This window comes from Vipera ursinii (genome assembly GCF_947247035.1).
Source record: "Vipera ursinii genome assembly, chromosome: 1".
NCBI lineage: Eukaryota > Metazoa > Chordata > Lepidosauria > Squamata > Viperidae > Vipera > Vipera ursinii.
This window is the reverse complement of record NC_139512.1, coordinates 173146119-173162288: the sequence shown is the minus strand read 5'-3', so window position 1 is coordinate 173162288 and position 16170 is coordinate 173146119. Positions and strand designations below refer to the sequence as shown.

Genomic DNA, 16170 nt, shown 5'->3' with positions numbered 1-16170 from the left:
CAGAGTTCATGCAGTGATAAACAAAATATGCATTAGAGCCTTTGCAGATATCAGTGAAACTTTCTGTAGAGACCTCAGCATCTTCCTTCAGGGAAAGGTAGACTCATTCTTACCAGTAAGGACAAATAGCATTACATTTTACCAACTGATGCACGTGAAAACAGATGACTGATACATCATAGTCTTTAAGCAGAAAGGAAAATCGAAATGCATTAGTCATAAAATGATACAGATATATAATTTATCCAAAATAAAGCAAAAAAAAGAATTAAAGCAAAAATGACTCGGGACATAATATCTGAGTCAAGCTGAAGTTGACATATGTTATCAGCAATTTAATTTTTTAAGAAGAGCCCTCAAGGATCCTAACTTTGTGATTTCTTTTTAAAATTACAGTATGTTGAAATCACAAATAGAAATGGGATCCTATCTTTGAACTGAATCATATCTATAACTTATATCAGAGAGAGTGTGTAATTTATTATGTCTAGAACATCTTACGAGATAGCTAAGGAACCTATTCTTCAGAAATATTGCTTTCAATTAGCTATCTCTTTTGATCAGGAAACCATATGTTTCTTCCCCTTTGATGGCTTACAAAAGTTCTCTGCATGTTAGCTGAAAGGCAAAAATGTGTAAAACATATGGGAAAAGATCAAGGTCATTAGTATATAGAGCTCATCCTTTAGGTTTAACAACCATATTCTGCTGCACAAAGAAGACTTTTGCTCTTAATTGACACTTTTTCTTTGCAAAGTTTTGTAGGCAAGTCTGTCTGGAAATGGTTGGGGCAGTTTTGCAGGAATTACTGATATAAGTTTGATGTTGTCATTGCCCAGTGATGCTGGTTCAGGAACTGCAGTTTGCAGAAATGCAAGACAATCTATATACTGTAGGCAGACACTCTTAAAAATAAGTGTGGGTCCATTGTTCAAAACTATCATCCAGTGTGTGTAATACTGAAATAATTTGTTTCCTTCTGTACTTGTAAGTCGAATGTAAGTGTGTTTTTCTGCTTTAATTTAATTCCCTGTAGTTCTAACTTTCCAAGCCTGTGATTTCTTTTAAAGAATTCAAAATAAAAGCTTTTTCCCACAGAGAATTCCAAAATATTACTTGAAATCTACTTGTAACTTTCCAAAATCAAAGTTTTAACCAGCCTTTTGCTGTTTATTAAAACAAATTAAGTCCTTAAACTTGTATTTAAAACTTATTTAGCCAAGGTGGTGCAGTGGTTAGAGTGCAGTCCTGCAGGCTACTTCTGCTGACTCCCAGCTGCCAGCAGTTCGAGTCTCACCAGCTCAAGGTTCTTAGCCTTCCATTCTCCTGAGATTGAGAAAATGAGGACCGAGATTGTTGGGGGCAATATGTCGACTCTGTAAACTGCTTAGAGAGATCTGTAAAGCATTATGAAGCGGTATCTAAGTCTAAATCTATTGCTATTGCTATTTTCCTAAGGATTAAAGGAAACTCACCAGGTGTTTTCAGTTAACAAGCAATTTTTAAAAGTGATTAGCAAAGGAAGTATGAGAACCCAGTTTTAAAGTTGGCAACCATGGTTTAAGCAAGGTGGCCAGCCCATCCCTAGTCTCCCAAATCTCTAAACCCATTGGATATTGCTGTCTTGCAGTCTCCTTCGAAGGTACAGATGTATTGAGCACTTGTTGGCAATCCTAAATTCTTTCTTTGTCCAAAGAGGAATTGCAAAGAGCCATTCTACTTGCTGGCTCTTTTATTTTGCTGTGCTTCTTGGCACCACTGTTTAGTGGAGCTTTCTTCAACACCCCGTTTCTTCCCCCGAAATCCAAAAACCCTGAATTCTCAGTTAGCCCCATGTTTAAATACTGCTGTTTATAGGATATTTGAAAATGGGATTACTAACTAATCATAAGCATCAATAGAGTTAACTGCAACTGTTAAGGAAAAGAAATTAACATTTATCTGCTGTATTGTGAAATTCGACAGAACAATTATCACATACGGTATTAATGACCCTTTTTTGTAATCTTTTCTTTTTCTGCCCGGTATATTATGGTGGTAACTTGATTATTATGAAAATAATTCATAGCACAACTATTCAGCTAGTTAATAGCAGAAAGTGGACTAATCAGCATTCATATTTTAAAAAGCCTTTTCATAGATTCTTCCCTGTGAAAGTGAAAGACTCACAATTGGAGTAATTATGTTAGAGGAAGTGTAAAAAAATATAGTTCCTTAAAAACAGCTATTTATGTTCCTTTATTTAACTGAAAAAATGCAACTTTTGAATTGTCTTATAAATGCAAGTAAGCCCAAAGTAGAATACAGTGGGATTAAAATAATTTCTTTTTTAAAAAGGGGAATGATTTACGTGAAGATCTCTTCATCTTCTGATTTCCTAAAACTGGAATCTTGGCATTGTCTGTGGTTGCTTTCCCTTTTCTTTTTTCAAAGGGCTGAAGACAACTTGAAGGGTTATAGATCTCTCTCTGTGTATATTACAATTAAATTTCCATCTTCAGATAGACAGGTTTTACTGGTTTTATTGTCTTGTCCAGGAGCAACACTCATCCAGGATTTTTTATATTTTATATGCATCCTATAAAATTAGATCTCCCAACTTCCTTCAGTTGTCTTAAACACACACACTATAAAATAATAATAATAATAATAATAATAATAATAATAATAATAATATGATGATGATGATGATGATGATGATGATGATGATGATGATGATGATGTTGGAAGGGACCTTGGAGGTCATCTAATCCAACACCCTACTCTGGCACGAATATTTCAGACAAATGGCTGTCCAGTCTATTCTTAAAAACTTCCATTGTTGGAGCATTCACCACTTCTGGACGCAGGTTGTCCATTAATTAATTGTTCTAACTGTCAGGAAATTTCTCCTTAGTTCTAGGTTGCTTCTCTCTTTGGTTAGTTTCCATCCGTTGCTTCTTGTCCTGCCTTCAGGTGCTTTGGAGAATAGCTTGGCTCCCTCTTCTTTGTGGCAGCCCCTGAGATATTGGAACACTGCTATCATGTCACCCCTCGCCCTTCTCTTCATTAAACTAGACATACCCAATTCCAGCAACCGTTCCCTATATGTTTTAACCTCCAGTCCCCTAATCATCTTTGTTACTCTTCTCTGTACTCTTTCTAGACCCCAACATCTTTTATACATCGTGGTGACCAAAACTGGATGCAGTATTTCAAGTGTGGCCTTACCAAGGCATTGTAAAGTGGTATTAATACTTCATGTGATAAAAATTGACTAACGAATGAGCATTTTTTTGTTTGTGATTCAGTTATGAACTTAGAGTGGCATGCCAACAATGAGGACCGTATTAAATTGCGCTGCAGAGATAGACAAGAAATACTACATTTTCCTTTTCTTTTTAGGCCATTTGGAAGTTGTTTCACTATTGATCAGTCATGGTGCTGAAGTGACATGTAAAGATAAGAAGGGTTACACTCCACTTCATGCTGCTGCTTCCAGTGGCCAGATCAGTGTAGTGAAGCACTTGCTCAATCTTGGTGTGGAGGTAAGAAGTTAATACTTCAAGCTAGTAAAGACTGAATTGTTATAATGTTCTTTGGATTATAAATTATTTTAATCATTCGGGATCATAATATTAAATATTAATATAGCTGTTGAGAGTATAGCTACAAGTGTAATTCTCCAACTTCCTTTGTCCCTTGGACATAATATAATAATAAAAATACAAAGGTGCCACTGAAGTATATGATGTGCAACAGACCATATGCACTATTTATACTGAAATGAGGATATAGTAATTGCTCCTATAAGATTGGACAAATTTTCTTAATTTATTGCATAAATAATTTGTTTTAACACTGATAGTTGTAACATAGGTAGCCATACTATTTTTTTTCTTTCTTTCTTTCTTTCTTTCTTTCTTTCTTTCTTTCTTTCTTTCTTTCTTTCTTTCTTTCTTTCTTTTTTCTGCTACCAACTAATATATGTCCAAGTTGGAATAAATCCAAACAAAGATAAGCATTTAAGAGCAATATGCAAGATTTTTGTGCAAAGCTAAAACCTCGGAAAGATGCAATTTCTTGAAAAAAATGCAAACCTGTTCTTTTTTTAAAAATGCAGTCAAAAAAAGCCAGGCAGTGGAATTATCCTGTAAATGCTAAAGCAAAATTTCCAACGTTGTCTTTAATATCACATAAAAAAAACTACATGGAGACCAGCCACATTTTCTTTGGAACAAATTTCATAGAATTGGAACACAGTGCAAAGGTGAAAATGCAGTGCAGTATCTGTCTCTCTTTAAGTAACAAAGTAGTTTTCCCGGTTTGTGCTTTAAAAAGTCAAAAGTTTATATTTTTCATACTATAAAGTATATTTTTTGGATCTGGATCCATAGTTCTACAAGTTTCTATTATCTCCCCTGCTTAAATCCAAATTAAAATAATCTCATTCAGCTTCTTCAAGGCCTACTTTAAATGAATGGCCACATTTCCACTATTTTGTTTGTTGTTTGTTGTTCTCCTTTCTTCAGAGTTTGATATTATAATTATTAATATTATTAATATTATCAATATTATGAGAACACGTTCAGGAGCACACACCCTTGTGAAGGATATAACTTTTTGGCTTTATGCATAAAATTGAATAATTAATTTTGTAGCCATAGGAGGGAAATTGTTGAGTTTTTTTTCATATAATGTTTTATGTAGTCATGTGATATTTAGACCTTTTGTTGTGTGATACAATTTTTCTGGAAGAAATGCATTACCTTTTGTTTGAAATATTAAGGACCACTTTATCCTTACTGGAAACTCTTTTTCTTTTACATAAACCCATATGGCATTGTTAATATTTTATAGTTATAATAGTTAGATTATATTTTGTTAATTAATAACAAACCATGTCCTGCAATTCTCTAGCTAAGTCAACATGCAAAGTTCTCTTCTACTGTGCTAAAAAGAGTCGGAGGTCAACACTTTTTCTTCTTCTTCTTCTTCTTCTTCTTGTACCCCACACTCTCTCCTCTTCGCGTTTTCCTCCCCAGTTTCCCATTATTTTAATTTTCCTTTGTAATTTATATTCTGGTAAACTAATAAAAAAATTGAAATGAGGCATGGGGTAGACAAAAGTAATGCCTTAATGTGAGTGATTTCACGTGATCTTTTGCTCTTGCAGATTGATGAAATGAACATCTATGGAAATACTGCCCTTCATATTGCTTGTTATAATGGGCAGGATTCTGTGGCTAATGAGCTGATAGACTATGGAGCTAATGTCAATCAGCCTAATAACAGTGGATTCACTCCCCTCCATTTTGCTGCTGCTTCTACTCATGGGGCCCTTTGTCTGGAACTGCTTGTGAATAATGGGGCAGATGTAAACATTCAGGTAAAATTATAGGTTTCACATCTCTTCCTTTTGATTTCCATTTCTTACATCTTTAAACAGCGGATAAATGGAATGGAGATCAGGTAACTGAAGGTTGTGTGTTACACCTTCACATTTAAATGCTGAGCTTTGAGGTATATCTGTTAAATACACAGTACATTTCTTTTCTGAACAGTATGACAATTGAAAGAGAAAAACATTTTTAACTTTCCAATTCAGACATATTCTTTTTGTGCAGAAATCGCTTGGAATGGATAACTGTTACATTAAAGTCTCTCTGGATAGCAAGATGGGCAGCGTATAAATATAATAAATAGGTAAATAATAGATAGATATGAATTTACATGGAGAACAAAGAAAAATGAGCCAGTGTCCTTCACATGGTTCAGAGGGAAAGAATTGAAATCAAGGGCTATTCAGTTTCTCTTAAGATACTGCCTTCATTAAACATGTAGACACATCTTGCCCATTATAGGTATTCTGTATATCACAAATGGGATCAGAAACAAAATGTTCCTTTCTTGCTCCATCCGTTAGCAGGATTATTTCTAACTACAATGCTGTAGTCTGAAAATGGAGGCATATGTTTCTTCTTCCCCATGTTTTTTGCAATGTTACTTAGAAGTTTGGCAACCATCCCTGAATCTTTTTGTTTTAATATCACTAGATAATTTAAAGTTGATTTAAATTTAAATGATATTTGTGGGGGGAATGTGATTCACTAGCTAGCCCAAAGGTCTCCATCCTTTTGGTCACCAGGGACCAGTTACATGGAGACAGGTTTTTCTGCGGACTGGAGGGGGTGTGGTTTTGTGCGCTGCCTGCATCCCACGGATGGGGCTTTGCTTGTTTGTGTGACCCAGTTGCTGGCATGCTCCGGCCTGGTACTGGTCCATGGACTGGGGGTTGGGGGTCCCCTGCACTAGGCTACTGCTATGCTGTCCCTTCTTAGAAGTGTATGTTAATTTCTTCTTACCCATCTATTTTCTATATTTTAAATTTTTTCAGACCATGAATCCAGTTATTTATAAAAAAAAATTCCCAAGGGCCTGATCAAGAGGCAAACACAGTGTAAAAAAAACCTTACACTGTTATAAAGTTTTAGAAGCTCACCGAGCCATGAATGTTGAGGTGCTTTGAATATGATTTTAATTGATATACAGAAAGCCATCTTTCTGTGTATTTAGGAAGTGTCCATTGTTGCCGTTTTACATCTAAATGTGGGGCATCAAGAGCCCCTTAAAGGAAATAGGCACTTCACTACCAATAGGTGTGATCTGTGCTATATTTGTTTTTTTTTTTTTTTGTTTGACAGAGCAAAGATGGGAAAAGCCCACTGCATATGACAGCTGTCCACGGGAGGTTTACACGGTCACAAACTCTCATTCAGAATGGTAAGCTAGTATTTTTAATATTGTATCATTTTAAAGCATCTTTACTCATTTTGTCAAGTTTTAATCTTTTAGAAAATGAAGGACTGTATATTTTCTTTCTTTTGGATATACAGTCCAAAAGAAGCAAGAGTGAAAAATAATGGCATTGAGAGCTTACATTTCTGCATCAGTTCTGGATGCAACAGCATTTCTAGTTTCTTGTTGTCCTTTTAATGTTCATTAAGTCTGCAGACAGTTGCAGAATATGTCCAAAGAAGATATAAGCAGGGCACAATTGGAATATCCACAAATCTGGTACAAAACTATTATTTCTTGATTGCTCTGTTATATTCAGAAGAAATCATGATTAAACTTATATGTTGACTCATATCTGTCAAAGTAGCCAAAATGAATGTGGTTAATATAGAAATCTTAGATTATAAACTCAGGAGAATAGTATAAAAATATTTTTAGTGAAAGTAGAAATACTGCCATATGCAGGTTGGCTACCAAAAATAGTACTGTCCTGAGCTCTTTCCATTTGCCTTCATATCATTAATAAGGTTCATCCCAGGTCACTATGTTCTCGTTAAGAAATTCTTTGTTTCTACTTGAATGCTGTACAAGCTGTTAGTATGATGAATTATCTGAAAGATAGTACAAGCTAGAAACACTTTTAGCCCTAAGTCCTAATAATATCTACTGCCTTTTACCAAGGAAATGGTTTTTAAATAAAAATTTAGATGTTTGGTTAAATGTAAAAAAGAATTTTGCAGCATTTTTAGGTTTGGTATTCAATGAAAGTACCTTAATCAGGTAAGAAATATTTGTACTATGGGAAAATAGAAACAGTAAATATATATTTGACATATGTTGTAGATACATAGATATCAGTTTAAAAGGAAATACAGCCACAAAATCACAGTGGGAATTTAGTCCACTATATAGTTTATCACTATGATTGACCCAGAAAACCTACATCAAACACCCTGAATGGATAATAATTTCTCTCTCTTTCTCATTCTCTTTAGCTTTTTGTCATCCTGTTCTGTTCAGAGAAGGAACAGATTGGTCTTATCCAAAGTCTGAACTCACCTTTTTTAAAAAATAAATAAAAAATAGGCCTCTTATACTAATCTATAGGGGCTAAATATTTTTCTTAGTTTTAGTAATATTTTAAATTATAAAAATATTGAGGATGGCAGAGACCTACATCTCCCTGCTCAAAATTTTTCATCAGCTTGGTGTGGAACTGAATTGTGTAATAAAAATAATCTCATTATAGTTTAAGTGTAACTGACAAAAGCAGTAGGAATACTAACAAGCCAGAAGCAGACTAATGAATTTCTGAATTTCCTTAGCAAAATTTTAGTTAAAAAAAGAAGAAGAAAAAAAGCAAACATATGTTGGACAGTATGGGTTGGCTAAAAATTCATGGGAAAATCCGAAGGTGAACTAACTTATTTAAATACATGGTAAATTAATTAGAGAAACTTCTAGATTGGGTTTGCACACAATGCTAGCCTTAGTAAAAATGGAGTTGGGTAGGACCAGATTCTGTTATATAAATTTTTATTGATTCAAATTCACTTTTAATATTATTGTCTTACAAGTTCTGACTTTATGTTGTAAAACATAAGCATTCCGAATATGCACTCAGTTGAACAGTATTTAAGGGTAATATTTTGTACTACCTATAAATGTAGGGCATACATGGAACATGTTGTTCAAAATGCACAGAAATTGGCAACATCCCCGAAATATTTGTGATATTCTAAAAGTGCATAATTCATGTTTACTGCAATAAAAATTTTGGATGGAGTTAAGGCACAACTTCTGTGCAAAACCCAGTTGGAATCACATAACTTCTTCACTACCTTGGAGAGGATGCAGCCTAACTTTTAAGGAAGATATGTGTTTTTTGTTGTAAGGCCAGCCTAGCCTAACCTAAGACTCTTATTCTCTCATATTGATTCAGACTGTTCCCCCTCCCCCCCCTTTGTCTTGGCACTTTTGATTTCCATTAATAATTTTGTTTCATTTAAGTAAAATATTGTATGAGAAACTAAAATGCCACCCACAGGTTTTCACCTGATAGAATTGTCTTATTTTTTTTTCTTTTTAAATTGGTCAATTGGTCAAGTTCTCGACTGATGGAATTTGGTACTTTGTAGTTCATAATGTTCAGGGAACCCAACCATTGCCTTAATGTGTTATAGTGATCAAGTCATCATATTAAGTCATAATGTGTTCTGTTTATGTTAAGGCTTGTTAGCAGTCTTGTGTATCAGTATCAAAGCTGTATAGTAATAATTTTATGTACTTTGGGTGCCCCTTCAGCATATATAATACTATATCCAATGGTGTACAATTTCTTGATTAGTAATACAGTATATGATATAATAATTCAATAAATTCATTGCTAATGATTTCATATTTGTATCTCAAATAATATATTGTAAATAGTGAGAAGACAGTTGTATAATTTCTTTTGCTGGCTTGAAACTCTCTACTCCTTAACTTAAATTTTTTTGTTAAATTGCACTCAATTCTTACATAATATTTTCATATTAAAATGACATATTCAGGAGGTGAAATTGACTGTGTTGATAAGGATGGCAACACCCCCCTCCATGTGGCTGCAAGATATGGACACGAACTTTTGATTAATACCTTAATAACTAGTGGAGCTGATGCTGCCAAGTAAGTTGCTGAAGAAGTAATACTCCAAATTATAGAATTATATCATTAATTTTAGAGTGCATCATCACCTTGGATTGGGAAGATGGCCTATTTAGCAACAGTTGGTAATATCTTGTGTATATTTAAGGTAGATTAATGGCTGATGGACCCTTTTTTAATTTGTTTTTAAACTCATTAATTCTGTATGACACCAATAGCTTTGACTAAAGTCCATAGCAAGACAGGAGCAACAAATTGTTTACAGTTGCAATTAACAGAAATTATATTTTTATTTCAACCTTTACCATTTCTATATCTAATATTATGATTGGAATGTACAATTCAGGACTATTGCTATATTTTCTTTCTGGTAAAAAAATACCACAAACTGTTATTAGAAAAGAGGTTTACAAGAATATGATCTACAATATTTTGGGCTTCTTTCTATATGAATTTTAATCCATTCCTTTTTCTAACTGCTGAAGATAGAAATGAGCATCAGTGAGAGAAAAGGGTTCAGCAATCCAGGTTATCCACTCAAAATTTCTATTTCATGCTTCAATGACCTGTATGTTGATCAAATAAAACACCTCTGTCAGTGCCTGAGATGTCCAGTGAAGTGAGAATCCTGCTTGAAATCATTAGGTAGACATCAATGTCAGGATGGGATAATATATCTGGGACCTAAAATGAAAATTTGAATTGTTTTTTGTCAAGATCATTTTGTGTCCTTCCAGACTGGCATCCAGGAACAGAAGCTTTGCAAATAGAATGCTCAAAGAAGTAAAGTCAAAGGGCATTATCTGAGATAATTATGTGTAGGAGGACGAAGGAGTAAATAAATAAATTTGACTTATTTATATTCAGACAGGAAAATTTTAAGATGTAACCTGGAAATTGTTCTAATGAATCCTAGTAGATTATTCTTGGACATATACAATCTGTCTGAAAACATATTTGTATGACAGGGAGATTACAAATTGATTATGGAAGGGATTGTTATTTAGTAAGCAGGAAATTTTTGTAATGCTTTACCATATATCACTAGAATACATATTGCCGTCCCATTTCTCTGAAATAAACCCAAATTTCCCTGTAGCGAATAGATTTAGAAGAAAGACGTATACAGAGAGAGGTCTACAAACTTTATTTGAAGAAATGTTTATATCAGAGGTTGGTTTGTTTTGCAGATGTGGTATCCATCGCATGTTTCCTTTACACTTGGCAGCACTTAACGCACATGCTGACTGCTGCAGGAAGTTGCTTTCATCAGGTAAGCAAATGCAAAAGAGAATGTAAAACCAACCTTGTGAATGAGCTGCTTATGGGTCACTAATGTATGTCCATGTACTTAGAAACTGAAGGCCTTACATTTTGTTTCAAACACACGCTGTTGTATGCTTATATGTGCAAATCTATGTGTTCCTATTGGACACATAGATGCACAATCCTGTTTTATGTATTGTCTGTGTTTAAAGCATGCTGAATGCTGTCCCCTTCTTTAATGACCATAGGGAATGGTCATTCGAGCACCCGTTATAGGATATTGTACTATTTCTGGAGGAAAAGAGGGGGAGTGGTTTTTGCCATTTGCTGTTCTATCTGTGGAGCCTTGCAAAATCTACAGGCAGGAGGGACAAGGTGGAGAGCAAACCTATGAGTCTTGATTGTGGGTGGAGGAACACAGATGCATCATTGAACAAGCCTTTGTTGAACTGAAATCCTTTCTATGAATCAAAGGAGCTTTTTGTTTATGAAATAATCACCTGATTACCTGGAAATAAGCTGGCTCTTTCTCAATAATTTGCCACAATGTAAACCAGGTTTGAGTGGATTTTGGTTCTTAGTTCTTTTCACCACCAAGAATTTACTAAATCCACAGTTGCTTCTGCTTATCCCCTCAAGTAAATTACAGTGACTTCTGTCAGTCAAAATAAAGTTAACTTTACATCCAAACCCAAACTGCAAAGTTTGAAAAGAGTCATAATTTATTTACAATTCTGGCTTGTTAGAGGATTTGCAAATCTCACCAATAGTAAGCTTTCTATGGCTGGTATGTTTCTGATTATTTTTCCATTCTGGCTTGTAGGAGGTTTCAAGGAGATTTCAAGATAGGAACACTTGACTGTTACCTTTAATAAGCCAGAATTCTCAACAAATCTAGTTTAATAATAAGCCAATAGGACATACTTTAGAGTAGGACTGTTCCTTTTTTTGGTTATCAGATACATGATAAAAATGTAATGCATTGTATAAACAAGAAATCAGGTTGTCCCCTTTTGTAGCCTTCACTTGTTTTTTACCATATCCTTTGTTGAGAGCTTAATCTTATTTTAAATTTCTAATTTCAATCTCACTTGGTTTTTATTATTGAATTGTGTGGCACTCTGCAGTCCTATAGAAATCCATAAATAATAGGTCGGCAGTTTGGCGGGTCGAATCCCGAGTGCCGCGTAACAGAGTGAGCGCCTGTTACTCGTCCCAGCTTCTGCCAACCTAGCAGTTCGAAAGCACGTAAAAATGCAAGTAGAAAAATAGGGACCACTCCGGTGGGAAGGTAACAGCGTTCCGTGCGCCTTTGGCGTCTAGTCATGCCGGCCACATGACCACGGAGATGTCCTCGGACAAGCGCTGGCTCTTCGGCTTTGAAACGGAGATGAGCACCGGCCCCTAGAGTCAGAAACGACTAGCATGCATGTGCGGGGGAAACTTTACCTTTACTTTACCTTTTACATACAATTATTTTTGTCTCGTAAATATTTTTGATGTCATAAATTAAGGCAATTTAATTCAACTGTATGGGAGGATTACAGCAAGCAATGTGCAATTTTTCATTACCATTTTTGATGAGCAATAATGGTGAGAGACAATAGAACTAATGGCTGTTTTCACTATCCAAGACCAATATGCTAGTCTTTGATATGGAATATCAGTTTCCCACAATATGGGCTATTCCAAGTGGTTAACTACTTGCTCTCCAAAATTAGTGAAGCAGCTTTCCTTTGCTCTGGCCTACCAATTAGGCCTTGTCCTCCATTGGGCAAAATCTGCCATCAGTTCTAATCCTTACAAGATGCCTTTCTGTAGAGGGAACATCTGTTATTTTGTCTATTAATGTTAAAATCAGTGCAGTATGGCAAAGGAAGGATAATGAAAGCTGGTTCGCAAGTAAATTTCTAAACATTTTTAGTAAGATAGTCATTGATTGCATTTTCAAATGCCCAATATTAGAGCAATTGTATTCTCTGGGTAGATGAGATTGCAGAAGTGTGGGAGAACTATGATGAGTCTCTTTAATCTCTTGGTTTGTTATCCTTGTGATCATCATACTAAACAAACATTAAATCTAGTTTCAGAGCCATAGAACATCTTAAATGAAGCTCAGTTCTTTTTTTAATTAGTCCCTTCAAATAATTTGTGGCCCTGGTCATTTTCCGTTGCTCCATCTCTCTATGGCAGAAGCCCCCATCAACTTCTGGTGAAGGAATGAGATGGGGATAATGCAGATAAAGAAGCAGTCAGAAATCAGTTTGACATCCTTGTAAATCCACTGTCTGTTGCCCTAAGGGAAATGATAATCATTTCTCCTTTTTTGCAATTTCACAGAGATGATCCACCCCCTCCTTAACTGTGGTTCTTGCTGCAGTAAAAATGTGCTGCTCTCCATACAAAATATCTGTCCTTCTCTAGAAAGTCATCATTTCCTGTTCCTATGCAAAATCTGAAGCCATTAGTAAATAAAACTCTTTTTGATGCATGCTGAGGCAATTCTTGTGACTTCCTCATTTTCCTCACAGAGGTCTCTGCCTTCATGCCTGCTGTCACTTCTCTTGAAAGTCTGCTCCTGAAATGCCTACTGCATGATTTAAATACTTCAATAGCAATGGGCTGGAGGTGAAAATAGATTCTTTTTGACTTTATGGTTCTTTTTTTTTCTGTAGCGCCAAACTTGAACAGACACTGTCCGTTTCCATAACAACCTCTTGCTGACTACAGTTGTATCTTCATTCTGATTTTTTTTCTTACTAACTGATTTTTCTGTCTCTGCAATGTTTCTTGCGGTTTAACTAGGACAAAAGTATAGCATAGTGTCCTTGTTTAGTAATGAGCACGTGCTGTCTGCAGGCTTTGAAATAGACACCCCAGATAAATTTGGAAGGACGTGCCTCCATGCTGCTGCTGCAGGAGGGTGAGTAGTTTTGAAATTACAACTGCAATAAATATATGTAATTTTAGCTCTGTGGTTTCCCTGCAATTTTTTCCCCAAAGAGGAACAGCAAAATGACACAAAAACTACTGTAATTTATGAGGCCCCTTGTGTGGAATGCATGAGTGTGTGTGTGTGTGTGATACACCTCACTTTAGGGGGAAAAAAAACCCTCTCTTTTTGCACATGACAAACTATGTTTTGCTTCAGTTAAGTAGGTCCCATTGTTTCCCTATCACAGACTAGGCTTCCTCGCCCTCAACTGATTTTTCTCCCTTTTTTGGTCATTGTATTCCTAACCCATCACACAAGCACTGCAGTTTATCATCCTGAAAACCCCATCTGTAAAGATTAATCTTTACAAATTAATGGTGGGTTCTGGCTCTTGAATGAAATGTTTTGATGGGCCAAGTAATGTGGGAACAGTGTAAAATAAGAGATATGAGACCCAAATTTTGAGCCACTTCTCTTTTGCCCTTTTTTATCCACTGACATGTGGGGAATCCTTTCCAGGGCCTAGGGGCTGTTTCTCGTTACCATTTAATAGGGCATATTTCCCCTCACCCAGAAACAGGGGTTGCCACTCCAGTGTATTGCAAGTATTGGCTGCTGTGCCATAAAGGAAAAGCAGAACAGGGGCAGTGTGTTCACATCCATTCTTATACTGAAACAGAATTCTTTCAGGTTTCTACAGTTGCAAATTTGAATTAGCCCAGATAGCAGTAAACACACACACACACACACACACACACACACACACACACACACACACACACACACACTGTAAATGGAAATGCATTCAAGGACAAAAGTTATATTCTAAGTTTGTTACTTTCTTTCCCAAATGGGTAGGATTTCTCTTCATTGCACATTCAGGCTACACCAGACAAGCCCATAATTTGTTCTATAATATAGGCCAAATTGTAAATTACTGTCCTGGAAAACAGAGTTGCCAGACAGAAAAGAAAATAAATACTCATAGTTCTACAGCCAGATCACTCCTTTTAATAGAGTGTGCCTTCCCGTGTATCAAAGGCAAGCTATAAAAAGGAAGAGTGAATATCTACCATTCTAAAATTTATGCATCTGAAGACTTGTTTTAAGGGATAAGAGAGAAACAAGCAGGCCATGGACTGCACAGTAACACAATTCTTCCAGTCGAGATTGATGGAAAAAGGATATGAAAAATTCCTTTAGTTACACTTGAAATAGCTGATCCATCAAATTTATTTCAAGGTTTCTTAGCTCATTCAAAACATTTCTCAACAGAATATTCTCCTGCACTTTATAAATGTGTTGAAATTATCTAAAGCTGTGCTTTTTTGTGTGTGTCTTTTTCTGCTGTTCCCATTCATCACAGTAGGCTGTGTGCAAGATAACTTCGAGTCAGAGGGTCTTGAACAAATTAAACAGTGTTAAAATGAATTGAGTGCAATGTTCTTCCTGACTAAATTAATGAGATTAAATTTATGTAATTCATTTAAAAAGAATGCTCTTGTTATTCACATATTTAACTAAGAATTGTCTAAAGGTTCAGGGGGGAAAAAGATTCCTTAAGGGTATGTATCGTAATTCTGAACATGGCTGGTAAGTATTAGTAATAGAGAACAGAGCAATCTCAGTAGATCTGGGAAGCATCAAAGTGGAATGTATACTTCTCTAGCCAGGAGAAGAAAGAATCATGAGACTAAGGAACTTCCTTCCTTGAGCTGTTCAGCTATTCACATGTCCTTCCATACATGGAAAGGAAACAAGCTATTGCAGCTGTAGGCCAGCTCCTTCCTGTTCTTGCCTTACTTTCATCGCAATAAGCATAACTAGGGTCCTCTAGAACAGGCATGTCAAACTGCCGGCCAGCAGGCCAGATGCATCATACTGAAACCGCACCCACCCCATTGCCGGGCAATGGGGGAAAAGTCGCAATACCTCGCGCGACATCAGGTGACATCGCAGGTTTGACATGCCTGCTCTAGAATGAACCTCTTGTATGCTGGCCATATGAGAGGACCAGTTTGCTGTAGCAGTTAAGGTACTGGCCTAGAAATCAGGGAAGTGATTCTAGTCCCACTTTAGGCCTGAAAGCCAGCTGGGAGACTTTGGGTCAGTCAGTCACTCTCTCCCACAAAGTTGATATAGAGAAAGGAGTATTATGTATTTTTGCTGCCTTGAGTTATAAACTAATGAAGGCAGATAAAAATATAATACATAAATAATAAATAAATATGCTAAATATCAAGATGTTAAGATTCAGCTGTAAACGTAACAGCTTGTCCTAGGGCAGGGGTAGGCAACCTCGGCTCTTTTATGACTCGTGGACTTCAACTCCCAGAATTCCTGAGCCAGCTATGCTGGCTCAGGAATTCTGGGAGTTGAAGTCCACGAGTCATAAAAGAGCCGAGGCTGCCGACCCCTGTCCTAGGGTGATAATGCTAAATATGTTTAACTGGAACTAAACTTCTCTGAACTTTGGTCAGATATTCTTCTAAATAGACATATTTGCTTATATTGCATCCCTCAATGAGGTTTAAGTACTTTTTTTT

At 35.9% G+C, this 16170-nt stretch overlaps 1 protein-coding gene across 3 annotated transcripts in view; it reads left to right on the top strand.

The window, feature by feature from the left end:
* The window catches only part of ANKRD44 (ankyrin repeat domain 44), a 139308-nt gene that overhangs the window by 82033 nt on the left and 41105 nt on the right, over positions 1–16170 (top strand). For all 3 annotated transcript variants that reach the window (XM_083349716.1, XM_083349717.1, XM_083349715.1), the window contains exons 7-12: positions 3385–3527; positions 5156–5368; positions 6684–6762; positions 9330–9444; positions 10614–10696; positions 13495–13612. In XM_083349716.1, coding sequence (XP_083205842.1) covers positions 3385–3527; positions 5156–5368; positions 6684–6762; positions 9330–9444; positions 10614–10696; positions 13495–13612 — 751 coding nt within the window. The remainder of the gene's footprint in view (positions 1–3384; positions 3528–5155; positions 5369–6683; positions 6763–9329; positions 9445–10613; positions 10697–13494; positions 13613–16170) is intronic.